This window comes from Anguilla rostrata, chromosome 7 (assembly GCF_018555375.3).
Source record: "Anguilla rostrata isolate EN2019 chromosome 7, ASM1855537v3, whole genome shotgun sequence".
In the NCBI taxonomy this organism is placed as follows: Eukaryota; Metazoa; Chordata; class Actinopteri; order Anguilliformes; family Anguillidae; genus Anguilla; species Anguilla rostrata.
In genome coordinates, this window is record NC_057939.1 from 12,986,125 (window position 1) to 13,007,336 (window position 21,212).

At 40.9% G+C, this 21,212-nt stretch overlaps 2 protein-coding genes across 4 annotated transcripts in view; one reads left to right on the forward strand and one right to left on the reverse strand.

Annotated features, from left to right (window-relative positions):
- ccnd2a (cyclin D2, a) overlaps positions 1-21,212 on the forward strand; it is a 166,398-nt gene that overhangs the window by 124,182 nt on the left and 21,004 nt on the right. For 2 of the 3 annotated variants that reach the window (XR_010331179.1, XM_064342904.1), the window contains exons 1-2: positions 15,248-15,802; positions 17,221-17,436. Coding sequence is in view for 2 of the 3 variants with exons in the window: in XM_064342904.1 (XP_064198974.1) it covers positions 15,605-15,802; positions 17,221-17,436 (414 nt within the window). In the remaining variant the exon portion in view is untranslated. Of the gene's footprint in view, positions 1-15,247; positions 15,803-17,220; positions 17,437-21,212 lie in introns of those variants that run through there. The other variant, XM_064342905.1, reaches the window with a different exon arrangement.
- Positions 1-21,212, reverse strand: part of LOC135258571 (adenosine deaminase 2-A-like) — a 230,085-nt gene that overhangs the window by 9,876 nt on the left and 198,997 nt on the right. The gene's annotated exons all lie outside the window — the stretch shown is intronic.

Sequence of the window (21,212 nt, forward strand, 5' to 3'; positions counted from 1 at the left end):
TAGTGAGTGTGTCTGTGTTTGTGCGTTAACAGATATGTCCACACATGCACATAACTGGGTGTGTGTGTTTATGTGTGTGTGTGTGTGTGTGTGCGTGTGTGTGTATGTATGTGTTATTGCCCCTCAGAATCTGGTGTCGGACTGATCTTGATTGATGATTCTTTTCCATCTGAAGGATCTGCAGAATCCATAAGTAGAATCCTCTTCTTCGAATAATGGTACTGAGAATCCAGGAACACTCTCCCTTTCCTTAAGTACTGACATCTTTGTCAACATTTTTTCCTGGAAAGTCCATTGCTACGTAGATGAGTTGAATAATCGTACCAAATGATCCCTGCGAATCAAGACCTTTGAGAATGAGCGGACAATAAAAGCTAAACGCTGAACATTGATAAGTGGAAGCGTACTGTAGCCTCACAGGTTTGGGGGTATTTGTTTGGGTGAGATCGGCGAGAGCAGCATGCTGCAATCATGCTGCTTTCGATAAATGAACTGGAACGCCCTGACCACATAGCAGGGGCTGACTCACATATCACACAGTGGTCGCACATTAAATGTCAGTGTGTTTTACAAGGTTGCATAATGTCATTCATGTTACTAGAATTCTGCACGGTTGCTTTTTTTCATGGTGGATTATCGTAGGCCATGTATCGTAGTGCATTTGAAGGCAAGTACACAGCCATGTTTTACGTTTATATTTTTTTTCAAGAAGATTTTTCATCTAATGAGCACTGCAAGTAAAGCCAAACTACTGAAAATAGTAAAATTTTCTACAGTTTTTATTTTTGTGTGTCAAACCTAGTCATGCTATTTTGCTGTTTGTCTGGCAAAAGGACTTTGATAACCTCAAAGCCAGAACACGTAATCATCCTCATACGCTCTCAGCAATTATAATAAAGATTCATTTCCCTCCTGAAAAAGCTCATTCTAACGTTCACATTCATACATTCACAGTCCCTCCAGCTTCTTCTACAGCAACACAGTGCGTATGCTGGCTTTCTGATATGGCAGATAAGCGCCTAAACCTGTTACACTGTGTCACAGGTGCACCGTTGTCAGGAAATTCTGCTGTTTACACATTCCTCCAAAAACGTATTTTGTTTGCTCGCCCACATCTTTTTTGCAATGCGTTTTGAAGTTTGCATTTTAAGGCGGAGCCGGAACCGTGTCGACAAAATGGCGCGATGTTCTCTCACCCCTCTCCTCGTGGCTCTGGAACTGAGGCATGTCAGAAGGGTTTATTGTGAATGAGTATTTTCAGTGTCCTGCATTGCTGTGAAAACTCAGAGCTGTGAAGTCTTCATTCAGGAGGTATGCCACTGTGTGTATTGACTCAGAAGTAATCATGGCTCTAGCCTTCAGTGAACCTCAGATGTCAGTTACTGCACCAAGCTTGTTTGAAAACATAGGAAGAACATTCTTTTAGTACAATTCGACACATTCGATTCTGATTGGCCCGTATTGATTAAAACGTAGTCAAATGCGGCGATTGGTTGTCAAATGCACCGTATTTCTGTTTGAATGATACACCCTTACATGGGCTGAGATCTGTTGAGGTTGTTTCTTACAGCTCACAACTGGCACCAGGACCATTCCATTCCCTGAAATCTTGGTGTTTTAGAACTGCACGCATATGCTGTGTCCAAGTCATCTCCGATTTCCACATTCCATCCTGGCATGGCATTGAATTTTGTCACAGGAGGTGAGGGAAGGCATTTTATCTAATCAGGCTTTCCTGGGATGGTCTAATCTACTCAACCTCGTAGACTGCCTGGGAGAGTCATGATTTGTAGCGCAATAAAACAGGAAGGAGTGTTTACCCTCTAGACAAACGAGCATGTGTGATTTCATGAAGGATTGTTGCTCTGTAATGGCCCAACCATGGTACCATATATTATTGTTATCGTTCATTGTATTTCCCACTTTAATCCTGTTATTGATTAATTTATGATTGTGCTTGTTAATGGCTCGATCATTTTCTTCCCCCAGTGTGTATTTATCCGACCGTGTGGCATCGGGATCTTTCTGCGCAGTTCTAGCTGCGAGACAAAGTGCGTGTGCTGATTGACTGATTTATTGAATCTTTTATTGCTATTATTATGCAAAGGATGGGAGGGGTGGGAACGCATACAGGGCGTTTATCGTGGGCACGGTTGACACTCACTCTGGCTGTCTTTACCCCTGACTGCTCGGGCTGGATTACACCACAGCAATCACAGGCCGCTGACAGGTTCCTCTGGCGCTCACACAAAGCACATTCCAGTCATAATGACCTCTCCTCCCCTGCAAATTAACCCAAACACCGTCACTGGCCAGGGCTGCCCAGATACAACGCGACAGGAGGTTTTCTCCAATCCGGACTGACGTCGCCCGAGCAATCGATTGCCTCTGCTTCTTTACAGGCCTCACTCGTGGAGACCTTAACCACTTTATCCTTGGACATCCACAAGGCACATGTGACCTGCCGATCACAGCTAGAGCAACAAAACAGGGACCTCTGTCCTCTCCTTTATCTTTTTCTTTCCTCGTTCATTTTCTTTCTTTCTTTCTTTTGTTCTTTCTTTCTTTCTTTCTTTTTTCTTTCTTCTTCCTCCTTCTCTTTTTTCCTGCTCTTCTCCTTGTGTTTCCAGCTTCCTCGCGGTCTCTCTCAGCTGTTCCCCTCCGCGCTGGCTGCCCGACTCTGAGCTTGCGCTGTTATGGGTTCATTGGGCTGGTATGCGGCAGGAATCTTTGGATCAAGGTAATTTCACACTGTTCAGCATTTTCCCAGGCCGCTACGCCTCCCCTCACCTTTCTGCCACTCAGAAGATGAGATAGCGAGCAACACATGCTGCCATTAAACACACTGGGCCCCCCGTACCACCCCCCAACCCCACCCCCCAGGCCCAGGGCTGACACAGCCAGTGGGGCAAGGAATCGACTTGAAAGATAGGGGCTGTAAATTCCAAGTTTGACACTTCAGTTTCCCAAAAGGACGGTGTTATACCGGCCTGAGTGTGGGACCATGCAGCAAAGTCATGCTGAGTGTGGTAATAATCATAAGGGGAATTAGATTTTCTGATTGCAGTTTTCAGAGATTCCTTTGGAAAAGGGTGGGGGGGTTGGGGGGTGTGCCTACCAGCTTAGCTTTCCCACCACACGAGAGAAGCTGCTGAAGAGGCAATATATTTGTGTGGGTAACATGAAAACACATTTTCCACACTTTAATAATGTGTAGAGTCGTGTGGAATGTGCAGAACATTTCTGCAGGACAACCACAGCGATGTTTCTCTGACTTTCCTCCTAGTTCTCTCTCTCTCTCTCTCTCTCTCATTTTAATCGTTTTTAGTTCCATTAGTCTTTTTTGTTTCCAAAGACAGTTGACGGCTTAATTGATTTGACATACATGGCCCCTCCCTGCTTACACATAGAAGTTGATTTCTGTCTGGCATCTTATTCAGGGTGGCTCTTATTGCTTTTGGCAGGGTGAATTGGGATCTTATCCTCCGATGTGGATTTTCTTGCCACAGGTGTATGCCGCAAGAAAATGATAGCTAGCCCGCTGTAAAAATGAAAAAGAACATCTGGCAACCATGGGAAATTTCACAGTGATGTCACAATGTACTGAGAGACCAAGAATGCCATTGGTCCCCCCTCTGCCCATGACACAAAACAGACATTATTATTAAACAGATGATTGACTCCATATTCCTAACATGGGAAGTTCTGTTTTCTCTTCCATTGATTCAGAAACATTCCAACTTTTGGAAGTTACAAAACAGTTTCAATGGATGTTCAAAACACTAGAAACTCTTGTTACTGCCTAGAGCCTCCTGTCTATAAGAAAAACAGAAGACAGAAGAAAAGCAAGACTTGACCATCTGGTTAGCCTGTTGCAATATCTGTGGTCATAGGTCACTCAGGCTATGTACAGACACATTTTTAAAACATGTCACACATCTCTTTGCTCCATTGTACAGCTTCCTCAGTCACCTCCTTAAAGCTAGATAATGACAAGCTGTCAAGATGAGAGGCCATATTGGTCTGTGGGCTGAACATGGCACTGGGAAAATTGTATTTGGCAAACTCATATTTCTCGCAATCCCTATCTGAAGTGAATTGGTTTAACCTAAGACTGGCGGCCGATTTTAAGCTCTGTGTGTGTGTATGCATGTGTGTGTGTGTGTGTGCACACCTGTGGGTGTGCATGCATGTGTGTGTGTGTGTGTGTGTAAACATATAGGTTCCATGGCATGTTTGTGAAGGCATGCATGGTGTGTGCAGCATGTGGAAGACACACATGAACGCACGACTTATTCTGAACGGTTTCTTCTTCTGGTTGATCGGCAGCAGGTGGTCACAGCGAGGACTGGATGGCCAATGGCAGATTGTTTTTCATTGTCTCATTTCCACGCTAATAGCGCGAGCAATTGTGTCATGCAAATATTTATCCTCTGTTGCATGCGTCCTGTTGATGACAGTTGATGTTTGAATGTGTTTTGTGGTTACGGTTATTCTCACGCTTCTGTTTTGGCTGATTCCGACGTGGCTGCCTTCGAGCGGCATCCCAGAGCATCTGGAAATTGCCCCAGCTTCTGAGGCGAACCCCTCTCTCCACCTGCCGTGGGTGCACCTGCAGAGTCGTCTCCGCTTCCCTCAGCACTTCCTGTCCCAATTTCTTCACGGCGCCTTTTTTTTTTTCTCCGCCTTGGGCGCTGAGCGGTCCACCGTGACAGGCTGGTGACTTCCGTAGGCGTTTCCTGGCGGCTTCCCTCTCGCAGAGTGCTCGCTCAAAGTTGAAATACGTCCAACGAGCTGAGCTTCTAGACATTCCAGCGTCCTGCAGTTGAGCAGCGCATGACACAATCCCTGGCTTCTCTGGACAGGTCTATGGCCTTGCTCGCTCAAGTCGGTGGATGCAACGATTTACGATGCAGTTTGTTGGGTGAATCATGCTGCGGAGCGTGCATGATTCATTGCCCTCGGAATGACAAAAATGGTGCACCGTCCACAGTGATGCAACAATCCACTTTACCTGCCGCGTTTCTGAAAGATGCCTGGAAATCCGACACAACACAGTTCAGCGTGTTTTCAGGTTTCGTTTTTGAATCAATAAAAACACAGGCGATAAAGACCCCCATTCAGTTAGGATGAGCTACTTCCATAACTAAGCAGCTTAAAAGGAATCTCTCTTTAAGTGAAAAGGGATCCTGCTAACCACAACATTCTTGCAGACCAAAACAATTTTTTCGAGGCATATTCTGTTCTCATAACAGCTCAGCAGTCTCTTCTGAGTGAAACGCATGTTCCATATTTCTGTTTGGGCTGTGGTGCTGATTGTGCAAAAAAAATATATTTAAAAAAGGGAAATCATGATGTCATCCCACCCACTCACTCTCCCTCTCTCATGATTCTTGCTCCCAAGAATCAAGAGATGATTGGAGGATCCCAATGTTCAGTATGCAGTGCAGCAATAACAAATAACTCTGCTCTGGTGTATTAAGTACACCTTTTAAGAAGAGAAGAACATTTTGTATTAATTTGTATATTATTTATTTATTACATTTATCTGACATGGAAAATGCACTATAATCAGCATTTACACACATACATCTAAGTAAAAGTGCCAGAATTCTCAAAATTTCATGTGTACAACCTGATATTTGTGCTCACTAACAAGGAACAAACAAGGCACTGAATTGACTGCAGGGGCGGTGATTGAGTAGCTGCACCAAGCAAACTGGCTCGGGAATTTGACCAGAACAAAAAGAGTCAACACCCCTGCTCTTTCAAGGAGTGTCATGGGATATCCAATGACTATGGGAAGTCGGTACTTCTGTTTAATGTCTCATCCAAAAGACAACGCTTTTGAAGCACAGTATCCCCGCCGCTCCACTGGGGCATTGTATTGCATAACGTAAGTTCCCATCTCTGCCAGACCAGGGCCCAGCCCAGTGAGCCTATGAGCTAGTGGTGATGCAGCAAGGGGATGGAAGATTAATGAGATCTTAATAAGAAACCAACAGGAAAGTAAGCCAGGGGCGCCCATGCACTGGTAAAAATGATCCAAACATCAGGCCAGTTTATATCCTTCTCTTAGACAGAGAGTCATGTTTAGGCAGTGAAATTATGGCACAAAGGCTATGGTACAAAGTCATGGAACTGTAGGTTACAGATTTAACTGCAGACCCTGTTATCTTTAGTTCTTTATGCTGGATTCAGTTTTTTAGGGTTTTCTTTTTTTGAATGGCCACTGCACCTATAGTGCTGTCAAAGATACAATGCACGTTCCCTGTGTTAACACTGAATCCAACCCTGCATTTTCACCTGTCCTTCCCTCTGTAAAATGCCCGGGCACACGTTGGGTCTCGCCCGTATCTTTCCCAGTGAATTCTGCGAACCTAACCCTAAACCAGGTGGAAGTCTTCGGGTGTTTTTTTTTTTCTTTTTCTTCCGGAGAGCAGTGGTTGAACTCACCAACGGAGTCAGGAGGGTATATTTTGTGCGTTTGAATTCTTGAGGGGGTACAGAACCTGCCCCTTTCAAAAGGCCTTGCATTCTGGACCAAGGCCCCCTCCAACAATGTCTTTGTTCACAATCTCACTTGTCTTGCAAAGGAAGGGAGGGATAGAAAAAAAAAACGGGCTGTTGTGTGGTATCAGCAAACAGCTGCTGCACGAGTGATGAAGTCAAGGGCTGCCGATAGGGAACATGGGAAAATACTGGAGAAGGGAGGGGCAGGGGCGTCCGGACACAACAGCAGCTCAGCTGCCCTACACACACACACACAGGCTCACACCCACACACACACATACACACACACACACATATACACACACAAATACACACACACACACACACACACACATATACACACACAAATACACACACGCACGCACGCACACGCACACGCACACGCACACACACACGCAAATGTACTGTTGTGTTTAGAAGTGAGAAACAAACCGAAAACCTACACTAAGCATCTTCTGTGGGGGCAAGGAGGAAATATTTACGCTCCTGAGCAGGGAGAGACCCCAAGGTAACGCTCCTTCTGCGGTGTGCTGGGACCAAATTTTGACGAGTGCGTGAAAGGTTATTGGTCGAGTTCAAAAGGCCGGGTCAAGCATGCAAAAGGAGGGGGGGTTAAAAAAAAGGTAAATGAATAGCAGACTCAGTGCCCCTCTGTTGGCCATGAGCTCCACTGGTCCTCTGCAGACACCCGCCTGTGCGATGCACACTCAAACAGACCCATGTGCTTGTACAGTATCGTACAGTATCTCCAATTGGTGACCTTATTGTCTTTCAGTACAATGTTCAAACAGTTTTTTTTTTTTGTTATTGATACTTTACATTACCTGATTATAACAGTTTTGGTGTCTGTTATTATCAAGTTCTGTGGCTTTAAGGGATGATATTATAACAGGTAATAGACTTAATAACCATTAACACCATTTATTACCTATTTAACTGTGTAATTAATACTTAATAGAAGTTTCCAAGAAATGTACTTTCGTCTTGGGCATGGATGTGATCTTGAAAATCTTCCACTGTGGCACATAAGTATGCTCACTGTATATATATATAAGTTTTGCTATTGTTGCAAAACTTGTATTGTATTATGAATGTAATCCTATTGTAACTACCCCTTTCACAGTAGACAGTACTTACCTTTCATCTACACAGAAGCATTTTCCACACAGTCACAACTGCTCACTTCAGCGGACAATAAAACTGTTCTTCCATTGCTGTTTCATTTTACAGAGTTAACGAGATAAGAGTTCAGTTTAAAGAATTCGGGAGGGTATCTGGGCAGGAACAATGTCTGAGGGAGGTTTGTAATTCCAGTGATGTGTTCCTTTAAACCAAGCTACAGTTCTGTAAAAAAACCAAATGATAGAAGTAAAACATTTCCCCCTTTGGCTCATTCCAATAAAATTGCAGGTGGTCATAAGGTCTGGTCTGGTTTTAAATAGCGGTGTATCTCACCCCAAATACCCTATTTGGTGATGCACTGGTTATGTGTATACTATATTTTTTCTTCCCAAATTTGACCAGTTAGGGATATTAGATTACTAGGGATTATATTACCAGTGAAAAGTGAGCATTTAATGGAAAATGAAACTATGGTAATACACGGCAAACAATAAAATGTTTTTTCATCCATTGCTGAATACAGATACAGATCATTTACAGATACAGATAGTTTTGTCCCTGTAATAGAGAAACTCATAATTCATAACTCACAGAGAAAATGTCATAATTATGTAAGGCATAATCCTTTCACTGGTGGTTTGAATCATGGTACCCGCAACAGTCAGTGGCAAACAGTCCAAAATATGCCAGTCTTTTGTGTGTCACAGTGAGGTGAAATTTATGCTGAGTGGTTTTTACAGTAAACCAAACAGCACAATAAACAGATCTCCCTGTGTGTTAAGCTGATTCTGAATGAAACCATTAAAATAATTAAAGACAATTAGAAAGCAATAGTGGTTGTACAGCTCAGTATTAAATCCCAACATCAATATCTGGTTTAAAAAAGCAGACAATCCTAATTGCTTGCACAAGTCACACTTTTGAACTGTGAAATTGAGCCTTTATGCAGAGTAGGCTATAGGATATGTTTGTTTATCAGTGAGGAGTCCTATGTGTTATCTTTGAACACTCAGCTGAAGACAGCTCACCTGTTGAAGTTAACTTCAAATAGAAAATGGCAGCTGCAGGTATAAGCTCAGAAGAACAGAGGAGCAACATTAGCACAAACCACTGAGAGAGTTTGACTGTTGTCAAAGTCCTGATCTGATTCACATCATCCCTTTATAGTGATGTGCAATGTGTACGTTGCGCTCTGTTCCTAAGTTGAAAACGATGAGGTCGGTCTCTTGTTGTTGACTGGTGCCCTGTTGACGTTGCCTAGAGGCATGATGGGTGAGATCAACGGGAGTGCTAATGCAAGAAGCTCATAGGTCAGCCCTTACAGGTCATTTAAAAATCATCCCCAAAATCACCGGAGGTCAGATTTAAGGCAGCTGGGCTTGTGACAGGTAGCAGTTGCTATCTTGTCATCTAGTAATCAGGTTAGTAATTCATGCCAACTTTGCCACTGACCGGTGTTTTGCGACACCGCTGTCCAGAAAAAAAAGTGTTTGAACTGGGAGAAATCATCCATATGTCTTCTTCCCTTTGTCCTTTTGCATCATTTAAAAACAGGTTTCGCTTCCATCCATGCTTATGGACGTTGTGTTCTTGGTCACCATGTGAACTAATATTGTGACAGTGTGACATGACTAAGGGAACACTCAACAGTCACTACCTCACACACTCAAAGGGAACACTCAACAAATGATGCTCTCTGGGTAAAAATGTATTTTGAATAAAAAATGCTGAATAAAAAGCATCATTCTAATGAGAAAGCTGTCAGTGCAAATAATGAATCAATGAATGCTTGGTTTCCTGAATGAATGAATGAATGAATGCTTGATTTCCTGAATGAATGAATGAATGAATGAATGACTGAGAGAATGAATGAATAGCAATTTCAAGCCACAAACATCTTCCCTAATGTAACTAAATGAACACATTAAGCCATTAAGGTACAGAATGAAGGAACTGCGAAGCATGGTAAGCTTTAAGAAGTGACATCATTTTTGTATGGCATGTCATTTGACTCAGAGAAAGACCTTGCGGGTGCGTGTAGAGTCCTGGAGGGGGAAAGATGGACTGTGGCGCAGTGTGAACTGATGTTTGGAAAGGGCGTGCTGTGCCCAGGTCTGAAAACCCCTTAACAGTGGGTGTGTCAACACACAGGACCCTCCTTTCTAATTAAAGCTGATTATTCAATAGCAGTCTAATTTGAGTCGAATCGCTGATGCATTACGTGAAGTACAGTACTGAATGGGGAGGTTTTATCTTTTGTCTTCCAGCACTGACATCTCCATTTGCTCAAGCAAGAAATACATTGAAATAGTGTAGTGGTTCTATTTTAATTTTGAATTATAAAAAAGATATGCTGTTTATATGAAAAGCTTTTCGGCAATTTAGCAAGCCTAAGTTATGGTAGATGGTGAGCTTCAAAGCAGTTTCAGGCAGACATGTTTTTGTTGCTTAAAGTGTGGTGATACCCAAGGTTCAAAACCTACCTTGCATTTTGGATGGATTGACAAGATGATTAGATGATTTTACATTGATTTTTTGACAGATGAGGGGGGCATTTTTGTATTTTTTTTTTTTTTTTTGGTTTTTTTTGTTCAGTATGGCCAGAATTGTTGAAACAAGAGCACTCTCAGAAATTCACCAATATAAGCAAATATATTCATATTTTTGTAAAAATGTTCTCCAGGAAGTTATATTTTCTGGAATTGACTCGATTGAGAGGTTCAATTAGTGTCATTATTGTCAGAAAGACAGAAGCCTATAGTCTTTGAAATAAATTAATTTAAATAATCTGTATCCACATTTTTATTTCTATAACCAATTTGTGTAGGCTATTGTATGAAGGAATAATGGATTCTCCAAAATCTGTTTTAATGACTCCTAATGGCATAATGATTTCCTTGGTACATGATATACTTCAATATTTTATTAAATACATATTCCATGTTCTTTATTTATTCTATCCAGCCTATGTGCACTTTTTAATTTAAAAAAAATCTTACTATCAAATCTTGCTTCAATTATTATTATTTTTATTTTTATCAATGAGTACAACCTCGAGACTGTAAAAATAAATTGATTGTGAACTATAAAAATAGGCTATTAATAAAACTGACCAACAAAGAATTATACCTCCCTGCAATTATATAGTTATGCTTATAATGAAAAATAACTATACAACTCTTTGTATTTGTAATTTACTAATGGAAGAACAACAATAATATCAGTTTTTTTCTGTGCAACAGTCAGTTTTCCCTTGCAGCTGCTTTAGGCTATTTTTATCTGCAGGTGTGTTGCAGATCTGGAGTGAAGTAGCTACATCAATGTGTTTTTGTTTGTCAAACTTTTCTAATTTTACCAGTTGCCCATACGTGACCTGTTTTTCCAAAACCAGCTTTAACAAAGCCAAATTAACTGTCAAAGCATTTTCTATTTTTAGAATACCTTTTTGTATGTGTGTGTATCTAGAATATTTCATTCACTTTTGTGCCATATTTAAAATGAGAGAAAGCATAACAGTATTATCAAGAATCTAGCATTTGCAAATATGCATTTGAAGAAAAAACACACAGTTAAAACGTATATTAAAAATAAATAAGTTTATTTTACTGCTAGGTCAATTACAAGACATTTACCCAAATTTACTTAATAAAATTGACTGAATGGGATCAGGGGACAGGGGGAAATGTATAACAGCCTACAATTATGAAATCACAATACGATTTATCTTTTTAAAACTTTTTATTTGTTTTTCAAAAACTTCCATTAATTCGATTTTTTTTTTTTTTTTTTCTGGGTTCAACATAAAGTTGCTTTCAGTTATCTGAAAACAATTAAATTACATTTAAAGTTAATATAGCTCTGAAGATTAGGGAATTAAAAGAATAAAACCGGTAATCAAGATAAAAATTTTGTTATACGCATTACTCCCCAATAGTAATTGTTTGAGATCCTCATTCTAATAACGGTTCAATTCAGGTACCCTCTAGCAAATGAGTCGCTATTAGTCACACTGCGCGTGCTGAAGAATGGAGAGTAGAACTATGTAAAACAACAGTACGAGTTTAAGCATCAGGAAGAATTAAGTCAGACTACACAACGTGCCAGATAAGGAATTCAATTAAATAAAACGTGCATCTGGCTTATCCTTCTTTTTCATAATCTTACTGAGAATGTAGGCTAATATGTACGAAGCCCAATGACTAATTTTAAGTGAAACACCTGTCTGGAAATGTCGGGTTGGAGGACGACTGGATGTAACCAGTTTAAATGAAGGCTGAACGTATCTTGAAATGGTTAAACTGTCCAATGGTAGTAGCTGAGACTGACATGCACCTTGCTATTTCGGGAATGCGCCCTTAAAATTTCCCCCACGATTTGACCGGCAAAATGTTTGATGACGTCATTTGTCCGCGAAAACCCAGCGTGCGTGAGTGCTGTCTTTGGGGGACAGTTGGGATTCAAATCGCGATGAAATAGTAGAAAGCCAAATTTTCAGTCACCGCATATTATTTTAAAACTACAATAGTCGTTTAACCATAGCAGGGTAATTCGTCACGCATCTCTTATGGGTAGAATAATATATATATTAATTCCAGTATGAGACATGCTGCTTAAGGGAATACCCTCTGGTTAGAATAAACGGCTTGCTTTAGTTTAAGAACTTAGTTTACACATTAATGTTGAAAGGTAACCAAACATTCCCTTTTATTTAATTTTATTTCGATGGCAGCTGTTCGTTTACATTGCTGACACTACAGAGTGTCATTTAACCCCAGTTGCTCATATCTGAAGTAGATGCGCTTAACTTTTTTTCCTTCTTTTTCCTGGCGGGGGACAACATATGGCACACTTTTCTCTTTGTGCCTAGACTGTTAAACATCTGTTGTCCTAGAAATGTCATTAAATATGAAAAAACAACAAAATGTGATGCCCCTGGCACGTGCACGGACAGTAGGCTAGCCTATAACAATAGGATAGACAGTGGTGTAGATAAACTGAAGAAAGCAAAAAAAAAAAAAACATTATCTGAACAAGTTATTAAGAAGAGACAGATAAATGGGCACCTGGGACTTTCAAACGGGACTTTCTCCACATACAGTGACCCATATGCAGCATGTTGCGCGCCCACGGGATCTTACCGCATGCTCCTTCAAGTTATAGGAAGCCACCCCAGTTTAATTCCAGACAAAATGATGATAATAAATAAATAATGATGGCGGTATGCTCTGTGCGTACTTCCATTACTGCTTCCTGCTTACATGTCTACCCAGCCCGCATTCAAGTTTTAGACAATATTGTGCGCCTCATTTTTTTTATAGAAAAATTTACGGAACCGCAATGATTGGCGCAGTACCTTTCTGGTTCTGAGTTGCCAGTGGTAGTGTGGGGAGAGGACTTAGTAATACCGTTACACGATTAGGAGAAAAGAATTAAGGGAACTTTTAAGAACATCAGTACCAAATAAGTGAGCTGTGAATGTGAGAGGGTGATTTTAATTTCAAAAAAGATTTCAAAGGAAAAAGTATAAATTAAATTAAAGCCGGAAGTGATCAAACAATCTATCGCGTATTAGCCTACTTATATTTTTATCCACTGGGCAGCCTTGTAAATTATTGAATGCGAATAATTTTTAAACATATTCATATCCACTGTAAAACTACAATAACAGTATTTAAATCAGAAAACAGTTAATACAAAGTTTAGAACACCTTAATTGACCGCAAATAACATAAACTGAGCTTGTTGCCTGTTTCCCTCGAATTTTTTCAAAATAATGGTTAAAGTCATAGTTCAAGATATGGATTGATAACGAAGTTAGAGGTTACTTTTCACATTACATTGACATTGGAGACTTGAATGCCGTGTTATATTTTAATGCGATTGACGATCATAAACAGTTAAAAATAGCCAATGCCTATTATTTCAAGTGTATCCACTTCACCCTAATTTAGATTTTTTTTTAACGTCTGAATCCTTAATAACATGTAAACAACTGCTTCAGCTTTCTCTTACTCTATTCATGTTTGTATACAAATCACAACGTGTTTGAACTTTTTTATATTATTAAACTACTTAGCAATTAGCTCCGAATTGTTTTTGACGCAGTTTGGGGGGGGGGGGGGGGGTTTCCGATGAAGGCTACATTTTCTTTCTCTTAAGTCTAAATCGTTTAAAAGCTAAATCTACTTAGGGTTTTACTTCTCGTTTTATTATCTTCATGCGTAGGACTGCACGGTATTATGCGCACACGGATCTGGTGATTGATAAAGTGCCAATGATGGGTGGCCCTTCCTGCCGCAGAGGAGGAATGCTTGTAAAGAACTATAGAAGTCTGCCCAGTAACAATCCGCGTGCCTTGGTCGAGCGCAGAAGAACTATTGGCTATGCAAATTCTGACAAAGGGGAGGAAACAATCTAGAAACAAAACTGCTTTAAAGAGACATTTTCCACTTCTCTCAGAAGTGTGTAAGCAGTCGCTCAGTCACTTTTGCCGTTGTTTGTAAATGACAATAGCCTACTTTTGCATTTCCAGTTGTGTCCAGGTATATCAGCGCTCTGTGCAGTGTAGTTTTTCTGAGGCATGTGGCGTTTTCCTAAATCTTGAATCCGGGCGCATGGCATAACACGTGCAGCACATTTGAAAAGCTGCATTCTTGCCTAACATTATAACTAGTCAGTGCACCTTTCCTCCCTAGATTGCATTGGGATTTCTATAAGCGTTTTTCACTTATGGGTCTTAGAATAGGCTGCGCATAGGCTACTACGTCCACTTAAGATAGTTTAAGTTGCGAATGTAGATATATATTCTGTCTCTATCTGGTCTCCCTAGCCTGAGTAGCCTATTCAATCCACACGAGAAAGTCAATGAAACGTCTATATTGCCAATATATACTCTTTATAATCATAATTTGAGGTTCAGGTAAAATCGTCATTTCAGCACGATGGATCGCTTTGCTGTGCTGTCACTGCAACGCGAGCTTATAGTTTCCTAGAAAGCTATCGGCTTCAGACCACAAGCGCGGCTGGTATATAAAAGATAGCTCCAGTGCTGGGGGTGGGGATGTAAGCAGAAGTAGTTTAATAATGATTACATTAAAAAATAGCATCAATTAAAAAGTGATGTGCCCGTAATTCTTTGCAGCAGTCAGGTTAAAAAAGGAAAACGGAGGATAGCGACTCCAAGAATGGATCACGTCACATTTTTATAGATTTTTTTAAAGACCAAATGAAGTTTTTATGCAGCCACTTAAGTCAAAGCAACTGTACCCAACCCCACCCCAAACACACATATACCACCAATATAGCTAAAGAATGACCTCTTTGTTTTTCGACACTTATGCATCTCAGTATTATGACATATCAAAATTTGTTCATTTGCAATCAAATGTTCTAACCCCTGAGCTCTGGCTTTCTTTTATGTAATTTTATTACATTTTTATTTAATTTACTCGTACGCTCGCGCGCACGCGAGTGTTCCCTCTCTGTGTGCGATTGAGCATCTGTGCGCAAGACACTATGAGTGTGTGTATGTGTGTGTGTGTGTGTGGGGGGGGGGGTTGTTTAAATAAAATTAGTTTAAACAATTAATATTATATCCGCAAGGTGTAATTTATTTCCCTGTACGAGGCCTCCTGGTTCCTTATTAGCCTACCGAACAAGAACGAGAAGAAAAAAATGTTTGATGTGTGCATGCTACGTCTAGCCGACTGTTCTACATAATGAGATCTGCTGTGAGAGGCTTGCGTCACTTGGTCAGCATTAAGCAGGGTTGAAAGCTAGCTAGAGGAAAGTAGAAGCGAAGAGAAAGTTCGCAAGGGGAGACAGGACTACTGGACAGCCCTGCAGTCTCACTTATGTGTTTCCCAAAAAGGCTTTGCTTCCAGTTGCATTGCATCTTCTTTTGCTATTCTATACATATTTTTAAACATTCTAAGAGGGTTTGAAAAGGAAACACCTCCCTAGAACAATCATGGAACAACTTCTTTGCCTCGAAATGGACACCGTCCTAAGAGCCCGTCCCGATCCGAATCTTCTCTTTGATGACAGGGTTTTACAGAGCCTGTTAACCATCGAAGAAAGGTTTCTGCCACAGTTTTCGTATTTTAAATGTGTCCAGAAGGATATTCAACCTTTCATGCGAAGAATGGTTGCAACTTGGATGCTAGAGGTTTGTACCGACAGCCGCGTTTAACTCTGCATTTCCGTGCCCACACCTCCTTTCTAAATCTTCTAAACTGTTTTTTCCTCTCTCATCCCGTCTTTATTGCATACCGAGAGGGAATAAGCTGTTCTTTTTCTAATTTCCGACTATACATTCCTGTTTTGGTGAAACGATGTATTTTAAAAAATATTTTCAAAGCTATTTTAGGAGCGAGTCGATTGTGTTTCTTCGAAACAGTGAACACATGATTACGAATGTAAGATAATGGATAGGATAAAAGCTTGCTTATGAGATAATTACATTTGCCTGATTTAGAAAAGGTGCTTTGAGTTAAGATGCTGTTTGTTTTTTTCGTTTAAATATTTCCATGCACACGTATGCCGTTTACTACGTATCCTTGTTCCATAATATAGACTAACTGTAACGCCATGTTGGTTTTTCGGCAAGTATCACAGCATTTTCCGAAGACTTTTTAGTCACATAAACAACCATAACAGCTCTCAAAATATACATGTGCGAATAGATCAACGTTTGCTCTGCACATTCCTTGTGAAAATCTACGCAGGAAATGTAGTGAATATTTTGTATATTTTTTTCAAAGTATTTGTTCACGGAAGGGCGCGGGCCCTAGTCCTGCTCTGCTCAGCCCTCTTTTCTAAATCCGTTAGCAAAGAATTAAGTTTGATAATTAACAACCCCTTAAACATTTCCTCTTGGAAACGTTCGGAAAACAAAAACGACCCATTAAGCTTTATTTTCATGTGTAAATTGTTCATTTTACTTATCGTATGGATTTTAAACAATTTTTCGAAATAATCATTTGAACCTGCCGGTGACGCACTCGACATCAAGCACATGCTACCACGTTTTAATTTAACCATTTTTTAAGTTTGAAACTTCGATTTCTGAGGTTATGAATTGTCGGGAATGATGTAAAAAGGTCTAACAAACATTTCAATGTGATCATATGTGCGCTGTGCAATTTATTTATATTTTTAAATATTTTATGAAAATATGACGAATTAAAAAAAGATCTCCAGAACAGTGCGGCATGGGTGTTTTTGGCTGGGGTGATTGTGACTTGAATTCATTTCTTACCGAATGAACTGAAGGAATGCGTGTGTATTGACAGTCTAGGCTTTGTCCAAACTTAAAGAATCTATTTTAAAATTATTGACATTGTTTCACCAGCCTAGAGTTGCGTTCAATTCGTAATAACATTGCGACGGATTCCTGGGAGATATTTATGCGATTCGGGGATTTTCATTATTATTATTTTTTATTGAAATAAGATATTAATTTGTTAAATTGTGCTTCTTGATGTTTTTAATGAATAATTTAGCTATATTGAAACTGGGCGCCACATGTTGCATATAGGCTTCAGTTGGGTAATTCTAACTGTAGTCGTTTGTTTCTTTCTGCAGGTTTGCGAGGAACAGAAATGCGAAGAAGAGGTTTTTCCTTTGGCAATGAACTACTTGGACAGATTTTTAGCTGTGGTACGCACCAGGAAGAGCAATCTGCAGCTACTTGGAGCAGTTTGCATGTTTCTTGCATCTAAATTAAAAGAGACGCGTCCATTAACAGCAGAAAAACTTTGCATCTACACTGATAATTCCATCAAACCACAGGAGCTGCTGGTAAGCAACATATGGTTTCCGGGGGTAAATTGCTCATTTACAGTGTATTTGGGTTCACTACATGTACTGTCAAACCTGGCCGTATTTAACCATTTGCAGCTATTATGCAGGTGTTCTCGTCAATGCAATGGGACTGTATTATTTAATTAATATAATTATGTAGGCCAGTATAATGCCTAATAGTTGTACATGGGTCTTTGTTAGCTTGTTCACTGGAGGATATTTTCAAGCATCGCCACGTCCTTTTAACGCACATGTATTTCTAGGACTGTATTCATTGTATCGTGGCAAGTCCTCATAACCTCTATTCTAATCGAAAATAATACGCCTAGAGAATGCAAAATCGAAAAAATAGGATTTCAGTGAGATGATAGCTACTGTTATATAGCTACTGTAACATGAAAATATTGAAGAACGTCATATCGAAGATGAATGTTATACTAAATTAAGACTACAATCACGAGCCAAAGCTATGTACAGTAACAAGGTATTACAGTTGCCCCTGTCTGTAATCCGGTCTCTATCGCCACCTAGTGGCAAATATTTGCTGCTGAGCAATGACTTCAGTGTTGAGTAGCGGCCAGGAGCTGGATCTCAGCCATGCATAGGTGGACCAAAGAGAGGAGGAACGACTGGCTTCAGGTCACAGCTGTGTTCCACATTCAATCTCTGAGACACAAAGATAAGTCAAAGGCGTGTTCTTAGTACGTTACAATATTAATCAGGCTATACCTTACTTTGACCTGCAGCAGGGCCCCAAAGCTGAAGGTTTGAAAATGTTGTTCACCTGGTCTTTAAGTTAAAGCTCATCACACCATGTATTATACCTCCTCCAATCGGACAGGTAGTTGCTCTTGGTGAGTGTGCTCCTGATAGGACATGCAGCCAGTTTGATTCTTCTTGGGTGGGGCAACTGGCGGGGTTTGTCTTCAGCAAATTCCTGATATATATATATATATATATATATATATATCTTGTTCTTGTTGAAATGAAGAATGATGCCTGTCAGGTTTTTGTTTGCACAGTACAGTCTGCAGACTGTGAATTAACCAGATCCCATGTGTGCTGCCATTGCAACAACAACCTTTCCACTGGTGTCAACAACAACCAACTGAACAATAATCCTGAATTCTCCAATTTGGCACGGGGGAGCTGAAGTCAAACAGCTATATTTCCCTTGAACCAAGCAAATCTCAGTTTCAATTCTCTGAGTGCTCCATATTTGCAATGGCATTTTGCAGAAAGATCATAACACATTATGCCAAACATTTTTTCAGATTTAGATCTGCTCACCGTTTTCTCTTGGCATAGGCACTTCATGATATTTTTCTTTATGTGAAAAATAAATCGTAGATCCTTACAATCCATGAAATGAAAATAAATGCCTTGTTTCATATGCTCTGTGCATCCCCCTGTGTTGTAGATATTTTGATTTTGCAGTATGGTACTGCTTTGGTTATGATCATTTTACAAGTGAGGTTAAATATGGCCTGTGATATCTTTTCACAAACTCTCACTGAATAGCAGCGCTCCATGAGATGTTTCATGACTTGCCAGTGTCTGAGAATTACACATTCACTTCCTTGTTTTGGGTGAATTTGCACAGAGATTTGTGAAATTACCGTTGGAATAGCTGCACGTAGTGCTTAGCATGAAGTGGTACGTATCAGCAGCTGGCTGGGTGTAATACAGACTAGAGCTGCATATTAGTGTGACTTTGTCCAGACCAAACTGTTAGTGTGGCCTGGTCTTGTCCTCGCTGCTTTTGTGACCTGGTCAAGCACACCATTTTGTGTGTCCCTCCCTGCCCCAACGTAAGACCCCCCTCAGCCTTCCCACTACCCCTCCACCCCAAGGCAGGTTATGAATAAATCAGCCCTGTGATGTTTGGAAATTAAATTAGCTATTTTCTCACACCAGATACGCATTTCCTCTTCAGCATCGCATAAACATTTTTTAATAAACACCTGATCCCACCCATGTTGTAAGAGTGGCTTAAGTGTTATTGACCTGAAGGTGAAATCTGGCTTTACATAATGCATGGTCTGGTCATCCTTCTTTCAGCTGCAGGGCAATGAGTGAGTACTGCAAGCTGTCAGACGCTGTCTTTCTGTTTGAGTGTGCTGTGGGGTGCGATTAGCCAGGGAACCTTATGTGTGCGTGTTTCAGAGGGCTAGGGTGCAGGTGGCAACACCCCCCCCCCCCCCCTTCAAAAAAAAAGAAAAAAAAACTATATCCATTAAACCCCTGCTGTGGTCGGGTCATGACACGAGTACATCGTTGGGATTTGTGGGGATTTCTGCGGGCCCCTCCCTCAGTCTGCTTCCTGCACATGCTCACTTAAGAGACTTTTCTCAGCTTTAAAAATCCATTTAAACCTGGTCTGCGTTGTCGGGTGGAGGCTGGGGTGAAACCCGAGCAAAGAACCGTATGAGTGAAGGGAGTGAAACGCGCTCGTCGACTCGAGTCAAAAGTGGTCTGGGCAGTCTCCGACTCAAAACGGCAGTTGTGGGTGGAAGGGGGTTGTCCCTTGAGTTGAGGGAGAATTTCTGGGGTGTTCATTATGTCTCTATATGGCTTTCCTTTGGTTGACAGAAAGAAAAAAAAAAAAGGAAACTGGTGATCAGCTGAATTAGTCACATCGGTTTTTTTTCTCTCTACCCATTTCTGGTGACAATTTCTTGTAAAAGCCACCACAGTGATGAAGAAGGTGCAAGCGGAGGCTTTTTGCAGCAGAGGGTAACTGGAAGGAAGTGGGCTGCCTGTGTTCACCAAGGGTGTGTTGCAAGGGCTGCCACTGGGCTGTGGCCCAAATGAAGGGCAGCACTCCGGACAGGCCACGGTCACATGACCGCTGCCTGGGTGGGACCTGCCAATTAGAGAGCAGACCAGATTAAGGAAGATACAGGATTGGCCAGAGGTTGAGGGGAGGTGAGGGGACGGGGGGGGAAGAGGAATGTCTGGAATTGCTCAGTCGTAGATTAATTAAATTTAGCTCATCTATAACTCATTATTACAGTGGCATTTGTAGGTCTTCCTATAGGCTTTCAGAATACCGATTCCTCGAAATGTAACATTGGTTCAAACCAAGATCACTACTGTTGCTTATTAGAGTGATTGCTTTTGTAAGAGAACACTGTAAATTCAGTGTGTTTAATCCATTAACTGGCAGTTGTTCCTCACTTGGCAGTTGCTTGTTGCTTTGTCTTTATTTCGCAGTTTTCCATTACTTTGGTGGTCACTCGTTATTGGCTGTTGTCAGTTACCTGGTGGTTACACATTACTGGGTAGTTTTCCATTAGTTATTTCTTTCCCAGTTTTTTTTGGTGAATGCTCTTGGCCAGAGAAGCTATTCAAGAGTTTCCCATATACTAGGAAGTTGCATATTATTTTGTAGTTTCAGAGTAGCTGTAGTTCACACACCCATTTTGTGGTTTTGTTGAGATGAAACATTTCCCTTAATGTTCAAACCCATCTCAGTGGCTAACTGACGATTCTACCGTCAGCAGTGGTGTTAGGAAAGATCCCTTTCAGCCATGAAAGAAGAGCAGGAAAGTGACCATTTAACGATAATTTCATCACCAGAAAGGTGGTTGTGAGGATTCAGTGGAGCTGCAGTGGGAAATGGAGAGCCCGCGATGTTCAGTCACTGCATGCTGGCCTGTCATGGACGCCATGGTCCGTGTAGTTCAGCCGAGATGTGAAAGTATGGAAGTTTGGGCGAGCAGCGGTTAGGTGTGCTGAGAATCCAGATCTCACGGCTCACCTGGAGCAGC